This window comes from Aspergillus ochraceoroseus (assembly GCF_002846915.1).
Source record: "Aspergillus ochraceoroseus IBT 24754 chromosome Unknown P175scaffold_5, whole genome shotgun sequence".
Classification (NCBI taxonomy): domain Eukaryota; kingdom Fungi; phylum Ascomycota; class Eurotiomycetes; order Eurotiales; family Aspergillaceae; genus Aspergillus; species Aspergillus ochraceoroseus.
In genome coordinates, this window is record NW_024468480.1 from 1,911,002 (window position 1) to 1,927,547 (window position 16,546).

The 16,546-nt window shown below is 54.3% G+C and overlaps 8 protein-coding genes across 8 annotated transcripts; 2 read left to right on the forward strand and 6 right to left on the reverse strand.

Annotated features, from left to right (window-relative positions):
- Window positions 1-359: 359 nt before the first annotated feature.
- Window positions 360-1,334, forward strand: P175DRAFT_0277758 (uncharacterized protein). The gene has a single exon (XM_040892753.1). It carries the CDS (start codon window positions 656-658, stop codon window positions 1,196-1,198), a length of 543 nt encoding a protein of 180 aa, XP_040751672.1. The 5' UTR covers window positions 360-655; the 3' UTR covers window positions 1,199-1,334.
- On the reverse strand, window positions 1,280-2,314 carry P175DRAFT_0439317 (RNA polymerase II mediator complex subunit MED27 domain-containing protein; the record flags this gene model as incomplete). The annotated part of the gene is made up of 3 exons (XM_040893955.1): window positions 1,280-1,453; window positions 1,508-2,173; window positions 2,240-2,314. The coding sequence occupies 3 exons, from the start codon at window positions 2,312-2,314 to the stop codon at window positions 1,280-1,282; spliced, it is 915 nt and encodes a 304-aa protein (XP_040751673.1).
- A 925-nt stretch (window positions 2,315-3,239) lies between these two features.
- On the reverse strand, window positions 3,240-5,108 carry P175DRAFT_0481492 (putative serine peptidase, family S28; the record flags this gene model as incomplete). The annotated part of the gene is made up of 3 exons (XM_040895457.1): window positions 3,240-4,568; window positions 4,631-4,842; window positions 4,908-5,108. The coding sequence occupies 3 exons, from the start codon at window positions 5,106-5,108 to the stop codon at window positions 3,332-3,334; spliced, it is 1,650 nt and encodes a 549-aa protein (XP_040751674.1). The 3' UTR covers window positions 3,240-3,331.
- Window positions 5,109-6,121: 1,013 nt separating this feature from the next.
- P175DRAFT_0481494 (chlorohydrolase family protein) lies at window positions 6,122-8,092 on the reverse strand. The gene is made up of 3 exons (XM_040895458.1): window positions 8,013-8,092; window positions 7,643-7,943; window positions 6,122-7,580 (listed from the first exon to the last, which is right to left on the reverse strand). The coding sequence occupies exons 2-3, from the start codon at window positions 7,926-7,928 to the stop codon at window positions 6,241-6,243; spliced, it is 1,626 nt and encodes a 541-aa protein (XP_040751675.1). The 5' UTR covers window positions 7,929-7,943; window positions 8,013-8,092; the 3' UTR covers window positions 6,122-6,240.
- Window positions 8,004-8,226, forward strand: P175DRAFT_0533279 (uncharacterized protein; the record flags this gene model as incomplete). The annotated part of the gene is made up of 2 exons (XM_040900039.1): window positions 8,004-8,100; window positions 8,153-8,226. 2 exons carry the CDS (start codon window positions 8,004-8,006, stop codon window positions 8,224-8,226), a joined length of 171 nt encoding a protein of 56 aa, XP_040751676.1.
- A 67-nt stretch (window positions 8,227-8,293) lies between these two features.
- P175DRAFT_0460963 (glycine decarboxylase subunit P) lies at window positions 8,294-11,924 on the reverse strand. The gene is made up of 2 exons (XM_040894749.1): window positions 8,596-11,924; window positions 8,294-8,540 (listed from the first exon to the last, which is right to left on the reverse strand). The coding sequence occupies exons 1-2, from the start codon at window positions 11,729-11,731 to the stop codon at window positions 8,485-8,487; spliced, it is 3,192 nt and encodes a 1,063-aa protein (XP_040751677.1). The 5' UTR covers window positions 11,732-11,924; the 3' UTR covers window positions 8,294-8,484.
- Window positions 11,925-12,238: 314 nt separating this feature from the next.
- P175DRAFT_0481500 (putative phthalate transporter) lies at window positions 12,239-14,145 on the reverse strand (the record flags this gene model as incomplete). Its single annotated transcript, XM_040895459.1, has 9 exons — window positions 12,239-12,362; window positions 12,408-12,869; window positions 12,935-13,152; window positions 13,216-13,361; window positions 13,418-13,465; window positions 13,514-13,583; window positions 13,634-13,762; window positions 13,823-13,862; window positions 13,922-14,145. The coding sequence occupies 9 exons, from the start codon at window positions 14,143-14,145 to the stop codon at window positions 12,239-12,241; spliced, it is 1,461 nt and encodes a 486-aa protein (XP_040751678.1).
- Window positions 14,146-14,519: 374 nt separating this feature from the next.
- Window positions 14,520-16,507, reverse strand: P175DRAFT_0481504 (glutamine synthetase family protein; the record flags this gene model as incomplete). Its single annotated transcript, XM_040895460.1, has 5 exons — window positions 14,520-14,864; window positions 14,919-15,599; window positions 15,661-15,713; window positions 15,765-16,027; window positions 16,090-16,507. 5 exons carry the CDS (start codon window positions 16,505-16,507, stop codon window positions 14,834-14,836), a joined length of 1,446 nt encoding a protein of 481 aa, XP_040751679.1. The 3' UTR covers window positions 14,520-14,833.
- Between the last annotated feature and the right edge of the window lie 39 nt (window positions 16,508-16,546).

Genomic DNA, 16,546 nt, shown 5'->3' on the forward strand with positions numbered 1-16,546 from the left:
ATGTTCTACTAGGTAGACTTAGCATGTATCCAACTTGGTATATATACATACTGCTAAAACAACACTATCTATAACAGTAATAATAGATAGTATTTCTAGGCTCCTTACTAGAAAGTACATGGCTTGTATATTCTACCCAAGTTAACTATTCTCTTTCTCTTTCTCTTTCTTTGTAATCCGAGACATTGAAGTTGAGTTGTGCTGGTCTGGCTGGCTGATTACTTGCAGTTGAAGACAAAGACATATATATCCATCCATGCATTAGAGTAGGTATGTACATAGATAGGTACATGTTTTGTTCAGAGTGGAGTACACATACACACATTAACACCAAACACAGAGAAGAAAGAAGGAAAAGATAAATAAAAAGGTTGTTTTTTTGTTTTGTTTGCTAGAATAACTAACTACACTGACCTCCTGACAGCTATGATGCAGCAAGTATATAAAGTACGTATAAACCACGCCGGTCGACCTTCTTATCCAGTCCTCCCCCCTTCTTTTTTTCCCTACGGCCAATATTGTATCGGATTGTTTTCGTTTCATTCGTTCCATTCTATCCTATCTATACAGAGTCAAAGTCAAAGTCAAATCGCAACGCAACGCAACGCAACGCATCGCATCTCGACCCGCAGGAATAACCGCAACGAGAATCGGAATGCCCCCCACCGTCGCCTGGATCTGGCCGAAAGACCCTAGACCGGGAAACCCGTCGCGGTGGCCGCGTCGCTGGCGGCTCTTCGATGTGCTTACGAATAAGGGGCCGGATATTTTCGTGGGCAAGATTCATGATGCTTCTTCTGGGGGATATGGAGGGCCCACGCGGAGACAATCGCAAGCGTCGGAGCCGCCATACACGCAGCGAAAGAGACAGGGAGACGGAGATAGAGATGCTCGGGCGTGGGGGTCGTCATGGCAGGAGGATCATCGGGGGTGTCGCTGCGGAGGTCGGGGGCGGAATGCGGAGAGCAAGAGGTCCTTGCCCTGGACAAGACGGGGGTCGGGCGTGCAATACGACTTTCGGACGAGGAAGTATGCGGTCCCGGATCGGGGGACTTGGCGTGGGGTTGAGTATTGTGATGGGGACAACGGCCGCAGTCATGAGATCCCGCTGAGGTATTGGGATTGCTATGGGAGGGAGTACCCGGCGAGTTATTGGCATGATGTGGCTTATGGGGCGCATGGAGACCACCAACGTTGAGGGGGTTGAGTTAGGTGTTGTGTGGTGGCGGCGGTGGTATGAGATTGCTTTTGTTGGGGATGGTGAATGTGGGAGGTTCCTTCAGACGCATGTGGGGTGGTAAGCTTCCCATGTTATTTGCTGAGACAACGATCCGTCAGATGGCTGGGGTGATTTAGGACGACGGAGCGTGGGAAGATTTGCGGCATTGTCTGTCATTTTTCCGCATTTGATACAAGGTGTTTGCTTCATGTTGGCATAGGTCGAGATCATGTCCTGGTGTACTAGTGAGCTTTAAGATAGGAGATTGGGTAGCGAATCGTGACTGACAAGAAGGTAGGGGAGATCCCATTTCCGCGGGCGCGAGTTGAGACAATCAAGCACTGCGGTTTCAAGCTTCGAGGTTGGCTGTGTTGACGTTGTCTTGCTCGATACATTCCAATCTGGTAAGCCGTTTCCTTGCGTTGCACTAGCTGCATTGTAATAATAAACCTTGAACGCTAGCCCGGCCTTCCCCAGAAACACAATAAACGAAAAGTCATTGGTAGTCGGCAAAATGCGCACTCCGGGGATATTCTTCTGGGCAAAGATTTCGACCAGCGCTTTCCAGCCTCCCTCCGTAGATTGGAGCCGGGAGCACTCGAGCTCCTCCTGAGCGCTCTGCTGTTGATCTTTTACGGTCTTCTCGTGCTTCGTCATGCCCTCGAGCAGAACATCATAATCATGTTCCCACATGCCCGTGGGCTGGAGCAAGCGGCCGCCGTTTTCTTTGATTTGCGTGTCGACACGGTCCCAGACCGGTTTCATTTCGGGACTCCGCCACATGGACTGAAACTCCGCGACTTCCGCAACACCACCCCGCGCAGCCTGGGAAAGCTGCTCAAAGATTTTCCGGGGTGAAGCTGGAACAGACTTCCCCGGCGCAGCCCTGGGATTGACGATCGGCGCCAGAGGCTCCAGGAGACGCTCCGGGAGCAGAGTCCGCAGTTGATGAATCTGATTCTGGTGAGCCAATCTTCGAATACCCTGGTAGCATATAAAAGCCGACTCGGGAAAACCCACCATGGCTTCCATTTTCTGCAGCTTAGCTAGAGAAGACACAAGCTCCACTTCCTCTTCGCTGATCTCATGGGGCATTTCAGGCTCCTGGGGGAGACTGGCTTTCTTTTCCTCGGGGGAAAGAGTCGAAGGAACAGAAGCACTAGGCATAGCGGGGCCAACAGAGACAGATTCCATGACAGCGGCCTGCTTGGCCTTTTTCAATTCAGGCGAGCGAACAGAGGGCGGTTGCTCCATCTTCGGAATGACAACCGCTACGGTAGGAAACCTTGCCGTAGGCTCCTGGGAGGAAACCATTTGCCTTTACCGGGTCCTGGATGAAAGGGGCAATTGACGGGTTGCTAGAAAGCAAGGAGAATGAACGGCCGAGGTTGAGAGGTTCGAGTGAAACGACGAACTGCTTTTGTTGTTGCCGAGTCGGTGCTGCGCCACACAAAATCACTAGCCACAAAGGTATGGCTGACCCTTTCCGCTTTGGGATACCCGTTCTATACAAGGATTTCTAGAACTACTCTTATTACATCTAGGGGACGGTTTCTAAGAGGATTGTTATAAAATAGCTCTGCTTCAATCTAGTACAGTCGGATATTAACTCCGCTACCATGAGACATGGTCAGACTCGACTGGATAACAGGGAGCTTTAGTCCAGGGTCACCGTTCTCGACGGTAGAAAAGCGCTGCATAATTCGGACCAGTAGAAGGCCCTATAATGGATGGCATAAAATGAAATACGTTCATTTGGAGCCGGAATCAAGACGAAAACGGAGGCAAAAATGGGGAGATATTACAGTATTAGGGATCGGAGCCCCGGGTAGATCGCAAGACCCCCCGAATTTGTGTTAGACTACTAGTTAACTATGTAGTTAGTTAGTTAGTTAACTAGATCCATGGATATCTGAGTAAGCTCTCCTGAAGAGAATGATTGGATTATGCACCGTCTCGAAGACTAACTAGTTATTATGTACTGGTTGGCGCCGGCCCTGGATGATAGCATAGATACATTGTAGCCTGGGCTCGGCCGGGGCAATGAAATGATATTACAGGATAGTAGGAGGTACTCTTTGGAATCCTTGCGTTACCCTCTGGCACAGCGCGCTACTTTCCGAAGCAAGGTAGCCACTCCTTGAGTGCCTGGATGAAGTATCCGCGCGACTCCTCTCCGACTGCGCTGTCGGTGCGGAAATCAAAGCAGTGAACTGAATTTGCCCCCACAAACCCAAAGACCTTGTCTGCGCCAGGTTGCACTCCACAGGGGGGGATCTGGGTCGTCAACGAGACCCCCTGTGGCGCAAAGTCCTCGTTGGAAAGCAGGGATAGTGTGCGCCATGGGTCAAACTCCCCGGCACTGAAGTAAACATTCGAGGGTCGGATGGTCCAGCCGCCGAATTCCTGGTTCAGCGCGGCGGCCTTTGGTTGCGGGGGCAGGATGCCCTGCTTCGAAGCCTCGGGGAAGATCTCGTTGCACTGGCGCTGCATGAGCTCGAGGGTCTGGTACCGGGAGAGGAGCGAGTGTGCGCCCACGTTGTTGCTCTGATAGAACCCCCACTCGGAGCAGTACTGCCACGTCCAGCTGAGCGTGTCTGCGTCGGTGGGGGGGTTGTTCAGCACGCACGAGCGCGCGGTGGTGCTGTCCAGGCCCTTGCAGTTCGTTTCCATATTGGAGTTGACCACCTCGACGAAAGTCGGCCACGAGGCCCAACGCTCGGCAACGTACTGAGCACCGTAGGCTGGCGCAAGACCGTTCGCCCCGGCCGACTCGTTCGTCCTGGGATCGACCTCCAGATAGCCGCAGAGCGAGCACAATCCTCCCTCGCCGCCGTCAACGCCATGGGACTGAAAGTACCCATAGATACCTGCCAGCGCTGCGCCAAAGTCTTCGTTCGAGTTTTGCTCTGCACCGACGCCGAAAAACAGCTGCTTCATGGTCTTGGCTGTGTCTGGATGCGCGAGCTGATCATCGATGTATTGCAGCGCCGCATGCAAGTCCTTGACGCAGTTTCCCAGTCCCCCGGAGACCATGCCCCGATACACCTGGTCGAAGTAGATGCTCATGTTGATTTGCGCCTGGACCGGAGCGGACGCAGCAAAGGCTGCAAAGATCGTCTCTGGGTATTCCTTTCGCGCAAGCGCGGCTCGGATCCCGGGATATGAGCCCCCAACCATGACCCAAGGCGTGGATGCCGGGGTCAGATCGGTGCGGGGGTAGTCTGGACGAGTGAAGGTCCGCGCGAAATAGGGGATATCCGCCAGGGCTTGTCTGGTCGTCAGATACTTCATCTGCTCGGGGGGTGTCGTGTTGGTAACGGGGTATGGTAGCGATTGTCCGTAATAACTACGATCCGTTAGCTTTTCCGGCCCAGTTACTGGCTTGGGTTTTCTGCTCGAAGAACCCACCGATGCTCCCACAGGATTCCGATGGCATTGAATTCCTGGATCATGCTGTTGAAAAAGGAGGTCTCCGATGTCAGATGAACGAGGCTAGGCTCTGCACTTGATTCTCCCGCATCGTAGAGGAACACGGGGGCGCCCGGAGTATAGTACTGATCGTTCACCCAGAATCGATTCTGGTACTTACCAACATGTGGATCCTCGTGATCAATGGGGATCTGAAAAGGTCAGCCAGTGTTCATAATGATCGAAGTGTTTGGCGCCGGAGAATGGTCCTGCGTACCGGCACGTATTCCGCGGGAATGGTCGACGGCTGTTCAAGCAAGGTATGCAAAACATGGCGGTTCTTGAGTAGAAGATCAGGATCCAAGCCCAACTCAGCGGACAGTTGAAGATCTCTCGTGAAATCCGATCTGAGTCTCAGACCAGCTCCAGGGCTGGAGAGCAGAGCGACGGTCGCGAGAGCCGCCGCGAAGGAACGCATTTTGGGGGGGGGGGGGTTGCGAGAACTTCAATGGCAGCCGATGGAATCCAAAGAAGGTACTACTTTATTATAAACACCGAAACCAAGGGGTGAAGTAACAGGGGAGTGAGTGATAGTAATGGTGATAGTGATAGTAACCGTGGCCGTGACAGTGGTAGGAACAGAGCACAGTGAAGATCAGGGTTCCTGCCCAGGGAGTCAGTCCCCTTCTACGCATGCCATCCACTCGAGACGGTTATAAAGAAACCGACGTCTGCGGCCAGGGCCATCGGTCTCCGCCCATGGCTGGCTGCTGACAGGTAAGTCGTACGACAAAAAGAAAGCAAGACGTGCCAGCTTAGCCCGAGACAGTGTCGTATCGTATGCGGTAGGGTGGATCGGGTTCGGATAGCAAGTCAATGCCTGATGCAGACATAGCGATAGCGATAATGATATGCTTGATGTCTTTGGGATAGTGGAGGATTGCTCCGGTTGAGAACGACATGGCGAGGAATGTCCAGCCTCCAGCAGGAATTCCGTCATACAAGTCAACTCATCCATCCAGGAATATAGAAGAGAAAAGCAATCATCAGGGCTCGAGAGGTAATTGCCAATCGTTAGGGTTCATTCTTTGTAAACCGCTCTGGTCTTGCTCCGCTTGCAGTGGAAGCACAGAACAATATTAGGGTTAGGGCGAGCAAAGAGGAATCGTGATGTGATGGTGGCCGAAAACGATCTGACACATTCTTCCGGCGATGGAATTCTTCACCATCCTGATTTTTGTCTCTCTCCCGCTTACTTTCATGATTGATTACAGCAAGACATGCCAAGTCGAGACGAGAATCCTGGTCATTCAACGGTGGACAGGAGGAAGCCTGGTAAAGCTGCACGACTAAAGAGGTACTCTAGCCCTAAGCCACCACCAAACTGGCAACCCCTCTTGAATGCAAGATTGGAATCCTGCTCATAGGTCAAGTATCTCGTTTGTCTCTACAAGATTGAAAGAAATGATGGGTACTGACATATTGGCTGAACCGCACGCGGATTGGAGGGAGTACATCCTGAATGATCCATCCGGGACGGAGTAACGTCAGTGGCATTTTACAATCTACCATGTCAAGCAGAAAATCTAAAGATAAAGAAATGAAAAAAATCAAAATCTACCTCTCTTCATCACTCCCGAAACAACCGCCACAGCTCCAACTCCAAGCCCAAGCCCAAGCCCAACCGCCCACTTCCAAGGCCACCAGTCCTGAGCAAACCCAAGCCCTTTCTTCTCGTCTGCAGGACCATCCTCCAATGAATGCACTGGTCTCCCGCTCACCCAGACCCGTCTCACATTGCGATCATCCCCCGTCCACACCCACTTGTGGATCTTCTCCGTCCACGATTCGAACCCGAACACGTCCACGACCGTTTCATTCGGCAAGCAGGAGGAGCCCGCAGGCTGTCGCTCCGCAGACTCCACAGAACCGAGTCGAATCAGCTGCGCGTCAAAGAACATTCCCGGGTCGAAGCCGCCCAGGTCGTCGGGCATGGAGACGACGGCCGCGCCGCCGCGGGTGGCCAGGTACAGGACTTCTTCGACCCTGAGCACGTTTCTATTATCGTTGGCGGTTGACTCCGCTTCCGGGGCGGCAGAGTGACGTAAAAGCCGAGAGACAAGACAGGCCTGCCGGACAGCTTCAAGGATACTAGGACTATACCCGCCGCTGACATCGGTGCCTAATCCAACCGTGATGCCGGCATCGAGCAACGAACGAACGGGACAGAGACCCGAGCCCAGGGCGGAGTTGGACGCCGGACAGTGGGAGACCTTCGCGTGCCGGGTGCCGATGAGGGCTTTTTCCTCCGGGGTCAAGTGCACGGCGTGGGCGAGGATCGTGCGCGGGGTGAGCAGGCCGTGGTGGTCGTATACGTCCGCGTACGAGGTGGATTCCGGGAAGAGCGTGTGGACGAGCGCGACCTCGTCTTTGTTTTCGGAGATGTGGGTTTGGATGTGCAGCGGCGGGGAGTGCGAGGCTGCGAGGGCACCGAGGGAGGCGAGCGCGGCGCGGGAACAAGTCGGGGCGAACCGCGGCGTGATGATGGGGTGGATGAGCTTCGCGCTGGGGTCGAGCGCATGGATGTGTGTGATTGTCTCCTTGGTTGAGGCGAGACTGGCCTCCGCGGAACGGTCGCGGTAGTAATCTGGGCAGAAGTCCGGGTTGTCCATGCAGACGCGGCCGATGAGGGCGCGTTGGCCGCGGCGGTGGCATAGAGTCGCGAGGAGGTTGGTGGCGGGGACATGGATGGTTGCAAAGTAGGAAGCGCAGGTGGTGCCGTTGGCGAGCGTGCGGGAGATGACTTGGTTGTAGATGGCGTGGGCTTTGGTCAGGGAGTCGTCCCCGAACGAGCTTTCCAGGGGGAAGGTGTACGTTGAGAGCCAGTCCAGGAGAGTAGAGGAGCCAAAAAGGCCCGAGTTGGGATATTGCGGTGCATGGATATGTGTATCTAACACGGTTTAGTACCGATCACCACCATCACCACCATTCCCCTTCTTCAATAATACATACCAATAAAACCAGGAAAGAAAAACTCATTCTGCTCCTCTCGAGCTCGAAAAATCGCAACGCGACCTTCGCAGGATCCCCCACCAGCACCCAGAACGCAGCCCTGACTCTGAATCAGTGCCTGCAGCTGTTCTTCACCGGACACGCTCCAATCGCAGCCCTGGATTCGGCCCGTAGCCGACGACACCCAGAGCGCGCCATGACGAATCTCCAGCTCATGCTTACCGCCAGACTTGGTCCGGGGCAGATGGACAAACGTCCCATAAAAGAACGTGATTGTGGGAGCCATTTGCACCTCTGATCTCTGCCCCCTGATATTAGCGTGGCTTTCTCTGTCTACCTTAGGTAGGTACCATGGCTTGAGATGACTTACTGCTTACGACAATGGCGTCTTCAACATCTAGAGCAGACTCTATCAATTCTAGACCTGCGGATGGGAGAATCCCAGCAGCATTTCACCTGTAAAGACAAAAAAGTCCCTGCACATGGCGCTCGCGGATTGATATATCATAGCGCTGCCTGAGGCTGGACCGCATGGCGAGCTCCGACCAATCAGAGCGCCGGATATGCTTTCGGACGACGGCTGACTCCGATGCTTACGTCAGACACATCTTGATAGATGACTAAGATAAGATAAGATAAGATAAGATAGATATTGATCTTTGGTATTTCATTTATAGAGGAAAAAGGAAGAAGAAAAGAAGAAATGCTATGCCTATGTTGAATCTAACCTAAACGCCGTCTATCAGAACCATGTTGAATCCCACGGCACTGCCTTCCAGAATCCACTGGGGTGTTGAAAATATGTCGGTATATGTATAGTGAAAACATGGGTATCATCATAACTATTCGGTATCGTCCACCGGTCCGCACGTGCAGAAGAGGTTTTGGTCACCGTATGCTGCAAAGAATTAGAACTTGAACTAAAAAAGAAAAAAAAAAGAATGAATGCTTACCGTCGTCCACACGCGTCACAGAAGGCCAGAACTTCTTCTCGAGAAGGTAAGGAAGAGGGTAGGCGGCGGTTTCGCGAGCGTAGGGACGATCCCATTCGGTGGCGAGGAGATCGCGCTGGGTGTGGGGGGCCATCTTCAGCACGTTGCCGTCGCGCGGCTGCGCACCACTCTCGACAGCGGCAATCTCGTGGCGGATGGAGATCAGGGCGTCGCAGAAGCGGTCGAGCTCGGCCTTGTTCTCCGACTCCGTGGGCTCAATCATCAGAGTGTTGGCCACGGGCCAGGACATGGTCGGGGCGTGGAAGCCGTAGTCTTGCAGACGCTTGGCAATGTCGATGGCCTCGACGCCGCAGGTCTCCTTGAACTTGCGGACGTCCAGGATGAACTCGTGGGCGCAGCGGCCGTTCTCGTTGGTGTAAAGAATCGGGTAGTGTTGCTTCAGACGGGCCAGGATGTAGTTGGCGTTGAGCAGGGTGATCTTGGTCGCGTGGGTGAGGCCCTTGGCGCCCATCATGTTGATGTAGTTGAAGGTGATGGGCAGAATGCTGGCGCTGCCCCAGGGGGCGGCACTGATGGGCGGGGAGGATGACTCGGAGCGCTTGGCTTGGAGGTACTCGCTGGCCGGGTGCGAGGGGAGGAACGGCCGGAGGTGCTCTGCGACTCCGATGGGGCCGACACCAGGCCCACCACCACCGTGGGGGATACAGAACGTCTTGTGCAGGTTCAGATGGCAGACATCGGCTCCGATCTCGCCGGGAGAGCACAGACCGATCTGGGCGTTCATGTTGGCTCCGTCCATGTAAACCTGGCCACCATACTGGTGGACCAGGTTGCAGGCCTGTTTGACGCCCGGCTCGTACACACCAAAGGTGCTGGGGTAGGTGATCATGATGGCCGCCAGCGCCTCCTGGTGCTTCTCGCACTTGGCCGCGAGATCCTCGAGATCGAGATTGCCGGTCTTGGTGTCGCACTTGATGGTGACCACTTTCATGCCGGCCATGGCGGCACTGGCGGGGTTAGTTCCGTGGGCCGAGACGGGGATCAGACAGATGTTGCGCTTGGAGCCGCCGTTGGCTTCCAGGTACTTTTTGATCACACGCAGACCGGCGAATTCGCCCTGCGCGCCGGAATTGGGCTGCACGGTGACCTCGGCCATGCCCGTGATATCGGCCAGCTGCTGCTCGAGGTCATCAATCATGCGAGTGTAACCCTGGGCGACGTCGGCGGGGAGGAAAGGGTGCATCTGGGAGAATTCGGGCCACGAGACGGGGATCATTTCGGTGGTAGCGTTGAGCTTCATGGTGCAAGAACCCAGCGGGATCATCGAGTGGGCCAGGGAAAGATCCTTGGACTCCAGGTGATGGATGTATCGCAGCATTTCCGTCTCGGAGTGATGGGTGTTGAAAACGGGGTGTGTCAGGTAGGCGGAGGACCGCGCGAGGCTGGCGGGGATCGACGCCAGGCCGAGGGGCTCCGTCAGGGCCACCTCGCCCTTGGTAGCATAGGTGGCGAAGACTTGCAGGATGTTCTTCACGTCCTCGCGGCCAGCCGTCTCATCTAGGGAGACACCGACCTTGGTGGCGGACACGCGGCGGAGGAAGATGGATTGCGCGCGAGCCGCCGCCACGAGGGCATCAGCCTCGTCGCGGCTGGATAGTTCCACGACGACGGTGTCGAAGAGGGTGGCGCCGTCCTGCGTGTTGGACTTGATGGGGACGTGGAAGCCCAGCGCCGCCAGCTGGGTTTGCAGGGTTGTGGTCATGGACATGATGCGCTGAGCGATGGCCTTCAGTCCGGCGGGGCCGTGGTAGACGGCGTACATCGCACTCATGTTGGCCAGCAGGGCCTGCGCAGTGCAGATGTTGCTGGTGGCCTTTTCACGGCGGATATGCTGTTCTCTGGTCTGGAGCGCCAATCGCAAGGCACGGTTGCCCAGACGGTCCTTGGACACACCCACCACCCGGCCGGGGACCTTGCGCTTGTACTGGTCGGCACAGGCGAAGAAGGCGGCATGCGGACCACCATAGCCCATGGGGACGCCGAACCGCTGGGCGTTGCCAAAGGCGATATCCGCGCCGAACTCGCCGGGGGCCTTCAGGACGGTCAAGGCCAGCAAATCGGTGGCAACGCTGAAGGTACCGCCCGTCGCGTGGATGGTGTCGCTCAGCCCTTGGTAATCGTAGACACCGCCCTCGGTGTCCGGGTACTGCGCCAGCACGCCAATGAGGTTGTCGCCTTGCTCCTTGACCAGCTGGTGGTCGTTGGCCAGAATATCGCCCACCACCAGGTTGATCCCGAAGCCCTCGGCCCGAGACTGCATGACGGCAATGGTCTGGGGGTGGCACAGATGCGAGACCACATAGGCCTTGCCGGGCCTCTTCTGCTTGGCGGCCGGCAGCGTGGCCAGGGACATGGTCATGGCCTCGGCGGCGGCGGTGCCTTCATCGAGCACGGAGGCATTGGCGAAGGGGAGGCCCGTGAGATCCGCGGTCAGGGTCTGGAAGTTCAGGAGCGATTCCAGACGGCCCTGACTGATCTCGGGCTGGTAGGGGGTGTAGCTGGTGTACCAGGCGGGGTTCTCCAGGATGTTGCGGAGAATGACGGGAGGCACAATGGTCGGGTAGTAACCGGCCCCGATGTAGGTCTTGCCGGAGACATCAATCTGTTTCCGATACTGATCCAACAGCTGCAGCATATCGGTCTCTCCCAGACCACCGTGCACAGAGCTACGGGGCAGACCAGTATCCGCACTCGGGGCGGTCACCGCCAGGTCCTTCTGGGACAGGATATCCGCGGGCAGGACCTGCTTCACGAATTCATCGAGCGTTGCCACGGGGGGGTCGAGAGTGGCGAGCATCTCCTGGGCAGCGTCTGGGGAGGGGCCAATGTGGCGTCTGGGGAACGTGTCCAGGGGCTGGAAGATATCACGGGGGTGTGGAACGCCATGATCCGCTACAGAGCTGGTATAGACGGGTCGTCGGGTGGTGGTGGTGGTGGTGGTGGTGTGCAGGGCACGGGATGCGGGAAGGTATGTCTTGGGAGTCGTCCTCCGCAGAGCAATGGACGGCACAGGGTGTAATCTAGAGCGCAGAGCGAGCTGACGGGAGCCACGCAGGGCGCACCACGAGGCGGCCATTTCAATGAGAAGCACCCCGAAGCACCGGGAGGAGTGGTAGGGAGGAGTCGCTGGAGCTAGAGTATAGAGGAGTCGGGTCCAGCTACAATGCGAACCGCATAGGGATAAAGAGGGGAGAGAGGGAAATGAAATTGATAGAAGATGAGAAGAAGATGAGAAGAAGAAAGGAAAGAAAGGAAGAGAAAGAAGATGGAGTGAGAGTAATCTTAAGAAGCAATTGAGAATCTCCAGACTCCCGATTGGATTCTCCGTAAGAAAACCGCGGACGATACGGGAAACCGCCGATAACGCGCGGCCCGAACCAATCAAAACACCAGATCGGAGCGGACAATACGGTACCGGACGGTATCGGGGTGTTTTCCGCGGGAAAGGGTGGAGTTTGGACGGATTCTTGTAGGATGAGAAGAATTGAATTGGACGAGTTGGTGGAGGATTTAGGGTTGTCTTGGGAGAGCGATTATCATCAGGATAGTTGAATAGTTACACACTTGACGAACTACTAGTAGGTTAAATTGTATATCGGAACTCAGAAGATCCTTCAATCTCCTTCTCTCCCCGATCTGCCTTTTGATTGGAATGCCAGAACCACCAGCTCAACAATCCCACGATCAGCATCAGAAGTAAATTACACCTAATGCCAGTTAGCACAGCATTCAAAATGGGGTAGAAGACATACGCGATCGCAGTATAAATCCCGGGCCGATACCCTGGCTTATCTTGTTCCCGGAAGACCAAACTGGCCGCGATGCCTCCAATCCCTCCGAACCCAACCAGGGTCGCACTGGACAGCGCTCGCGTCCATTGTCCTCGTATATTATTCGCCTGGTACGCCATACAAGCCGGGATGTTTGCGTTGGTTCCCGCAACGGTGAAAAACACCCCGACGTATTGCACGGCGTGACTCTTTGCGAAGCCCATCATCGGCAACCCGATGATGCAGAGGAGGGCGTTGAAGATGAGGATGGGGCCGCGCGTTCGGTATCGATCACCGACCCAGGAGGTCCCGTACATGACTATTCCCGCGAGACCGTAGGGTGGTGCGACTAGACACTGTGCAGCGCCGGTGGAGTATCCCATGCCTTGGGCGAGGATGATGGGGAGGAAGTATGCGATTGCGTAGGTGACGGTGGTGATGCAACTATAATCATAAGTAAATAAAAAAGCAGAATAAAGAAAAAAAAAAAAAAAAAGAGGGAAGATTACAAAAAGATCATGGCGAATCCCCAGATCTTCAGATCCAGAGCTGGCCAGAGGAACCGCTTCAACGTAAACGGTTCGTGGTCTCCGTCGGATCGGTCCCGGTTGATACGTCGGATGATAAACGCACATTCCCGCTCATTGAGAAACCTCCAGGATTTATGGGCTCGATCGGGGAAGTCGACGAGGAGTAAGATGGTGAGGATCCCGATTGCCACGGTGATCTACTAGATTCAGCGTCGTCCGTCCGGCATCAACAACCACCTGGGGTCATGATCATGACCTACCACTCCCTCGAGGATGAAGATCCATCTCCAGCCAGAGAGGCCCTGGGTGCCATTGAGCTGCATCAATCCAAACGCGAGAATTCCGGCCAAGGCGGAGGCCACGCAGCCGATCAGGTAAAAGACGGAGAACCGCTTCTGGACGTCATCTTCTCTCGTTAGTAACTTGTCTCCAAGCTACCTAGTACGGAGAATGACTGCTTACAGCGAGCATACCAACTGGACAGGAGATAGACACAGCCCGGAAAGTACCCTGATATATAGTTAGCCAGTAGTAATGCAGGGGAATGAATGTCTATACCAGCTTCCAAAACCCCCAGAACCACCCGACATCCCACCAGTTGCTGCCAATTCTTGGTAAACCCCATACCCTAGATAATTAGAACAACCCTAAATGAAAAGGGAGGGGGGGGGAAAGTACAATCAAGATCCCCCCCCAGGATATCACAATACTCCCCAAGAAAAAAGTAGGACCAATCTTCCGGGTGATGACCGTCATCGGTGGCTGGAAGATCACATACGGCACGAAGAACAGGAGAACCACAATCGACTATTTCCATCAGAACAGTCCTACCAGAGCAGAGGGTGAGAAATAGGTCCCGGGACGAACATATCGGTATCCAATGTAGAGCTCGAGGTCTTTCACCATACTGCGCAAGTCAGGGCGTGCTCCCGAGACACCAGAAGGTGGTATGGTATGTGTACATACCCCGCGATAGCAGCCATGCTCAGATTCGTCCTATCCATGAGAGAAACACAATATGCCAGACCGGTGATGGTCACCAGCCGCAGGTCAATCCGTCGAATGATCCTGCGCTGCTCGTCGGGCGTGAATTCTTCATCGTAGTCCAACGCGCCCAGGGCAGACTGGTTGGCGACTTCGACTTTCTCTACACTGGGAGGTTTCTCAGGGTTCTCACTGCTGGGGGACATTTTATAGCTTCGAGTAATATTGTCCTGGTTAGTGAAAAAAAGGAAAAGAGGAAAGAGGAAAGAGAGAATCCCCCTAATTATATACGCCTAATTCACCCTCCATCGCTTGAATACTCCATATGGAGAATCAGGCCCATCTCATGGATCCTGCTGGCTTGGAAACTGCCTCGGTCACTACAAGGTAGGAAAGAGGGTGGTTGAATATTCCACCCCAGATACAGAGATGCAATCGTGGAGAACAAAATGCGGGGAATGAAGCCTAACATGGAATACGATACTTGGCGATACTTGGCTGGGTTCGTTTTTCGACTCGTGTACAAGTAGGAGACATATAGATTGGTCTAGATGGGGCAACTGAGAGACCTAGTTACTTGGCTGTCTTGGATTCCAACTGGCTATAGCATAGGAATCTTCAGCTCTCTTTTAACTGGATCTGCTGAGTTCGAATGATTGCCTGTGACAGTCTTGTCCCTCGGAATGTATATCTTAGGTATGTATCTAGATATAGTGGTCATATGATGTTGAGTAGTATACATGAACTCACTAGATAGCCATGATTTTATAGCGTAGTGGTTAGTGTATAGTATGGTATATAGTCGTTCAATCTAATTATCACAGATCTTCTGCTACTAGCCTAAATTATGAGAAGAAAGGCTGTGCAGATAATAGTTCCTGTGACAGATTCCAACTATACGGTTTCGATATATCGTTTGAATTCCCTGGTAGCCAGTCAGTCAATCTGTATCGTGCGGCAGAGATCCGGAAACAAATACCAGTCCGTCACGGCTTCTCGCCACACACGCAGCTCGTGTTCTCGAGTGGCCGTAAAAAAGTCGACGAATTCGGGGTCGAGGATCTCCCGGGCGAGACTCTCGCGCGCGCTGAATCGTCTCGATGCATCCTCGAGCGTGTTCGGCAGCAACGTGGGTCGTTGGTCCCCGGCTTTAAGAGCCGACAGAGGCGGCACCGTGATCTCCCGTTTCTTCTCCACCCCTCGCCATCCAGCAGCGAGGAGAACGCTCAGCGCGTAGTGAGGATGCAGGTCCGCCCCCGGAATGCGCACTTCAAACCGCGTCGCTCCCGGCTTGCAAACGGGTGGGGTAATGATCCGGATGGACGCCATGCGGTCTTCCAGTCCCCAGCTGATATTGACCGGAGCCCAGAAGTTCTCGACCAGCCGCTTGTATGAGTTAATGGTAGGGGCAAAGAGGGGCATGATGTCCGGCAGGGCCTCGAGAAGTCCAGCGAGAAAGTGTCGGCCCAGGTCCGACAGTCCAGCTGCATCCGGCCATTGGGCGTTGGAATCTTCGGATTCGCGAGCAAAGAGGTTTTTCCCTTCCAGATCGCAAAGCGAAATATGGATGTGGCCAGAGCTGCCAGGTTGGCCTTGCATTGGCTTCGCCATGAAACACGGGGTGATGCCATGTTCAATTCCGATTGATTTGGCCAGAAGCCTAACTCATTAGCTGACTCCTCCCAACAAAAGAGGGGGGGGAAAAAAGAGGGGAAACCTACTTGAAAAGGGCTACTTTGTCTGCCATCTCACTCACATGAGATACTTTGAGGGCCTGGTAACATTAACAGTGTCCTGGCCAAGCGACGGGAAAGAAGGAACATACCGCTTCGTATACTCCTGGTCCACCCTCAGTGTGCCACCCCTCAATGTCGCAATTGAACTCCGCGCATGTGTTGAAGATATCGTAAAAGTATTTTTTATACGGCACGGTTCGTGTCGCACTGTACGAGAAGCTACCTCCGGTGATAGGACGCAAAGCGCCCGGCGCGTTGCTCTCGAGGAAGGCAGCCAAATCGAGTGTGGGGGAGCCAGTAGGCCCGTATCCGTCTTGAGAGGGGGTTTGGAAATTCATGAATTCAAGTTCCACTAGATGAGAGAATGAGAATTGAGCGAATAGTTGTAATACATGCATGTTATGTTGCACTCACCACCAGCCATCGCCTGGCAATTTGAGGCCGCCAGCTTATCGCAAAGAGCCTGGAGCATGCTGCGACCATCCGCGCACACGGGTTGGCCATTCTGTACAAAGCGAACGAGGAAGAATGGGATGTGATCCTCCCAAGGAATCCTGCGGAAGGAATTCAGGTCAGGGACAGCAATAAAGTCCACGTAGCCTGATTCCGGAGGTGCAATTTTGGCATCGGTAGTGTAGAGGACATCCTGCATATCCCAGCCAAAGACGGCAGAACTGAATCCAAATCCTTTCTGCACTATCCCCAGGAATTTCTCCTTCGACATGACCTTGCCACGGAGGATACCATCGCAGTCAATGCCGGCGACTTTAACCTTGATATCGTCAGCGAGGAGACGGGGAAGGTCCTCAGCTGTGATTTTGGGGGTAGACATGATTGATGCACGTCAAGAAGCAATTCTATCTCAGAGAAT

What these genes read in the sequence shown, in the direction of transcription:
- P175DRAFT_0481494 (XM_040895458.1), bottom strand. Translation starts at nt 7,928, where the DNA reads ATGGCTCCCACAATCACGTTCTTTTATGGGACGTTTGTCCATCTGCCC. An exon ending in TTTCTTTCCTGGTTTTATTG is followed by an intron (nt 7,581 to 7,642) that starts GTATGTATTATT and finishes AAACCGTGTTAG; the next exon opens with ATACACATATCCATGCACCG.
- P175DRAFT_0460963 (XM_040894749.1), bottom strand. Translation starts at nt 11,731, where the DNA reads ATGGCCGCCTCGTGGTGCGCCCTGCGTGGCTCCCGTCAGCTCGCTCTG. An exon ending in TGTGACGCGTGTGGACGACG is followed by an intron (nt 8,541 to 8,595) that starts GTAAGCATTCAT and finishes AATTCTTTGCAG; the next exon opens with CATACGGTGACCAAAACCTC.
- P175DRAFT_0277758 (XM_040892753.1), top strand. Translation starts at nt 656, where the DNA reads ATGCCCCCCACCGTCGCCTGGATCTGGCCGAAAGACCCTAGACCGGGA.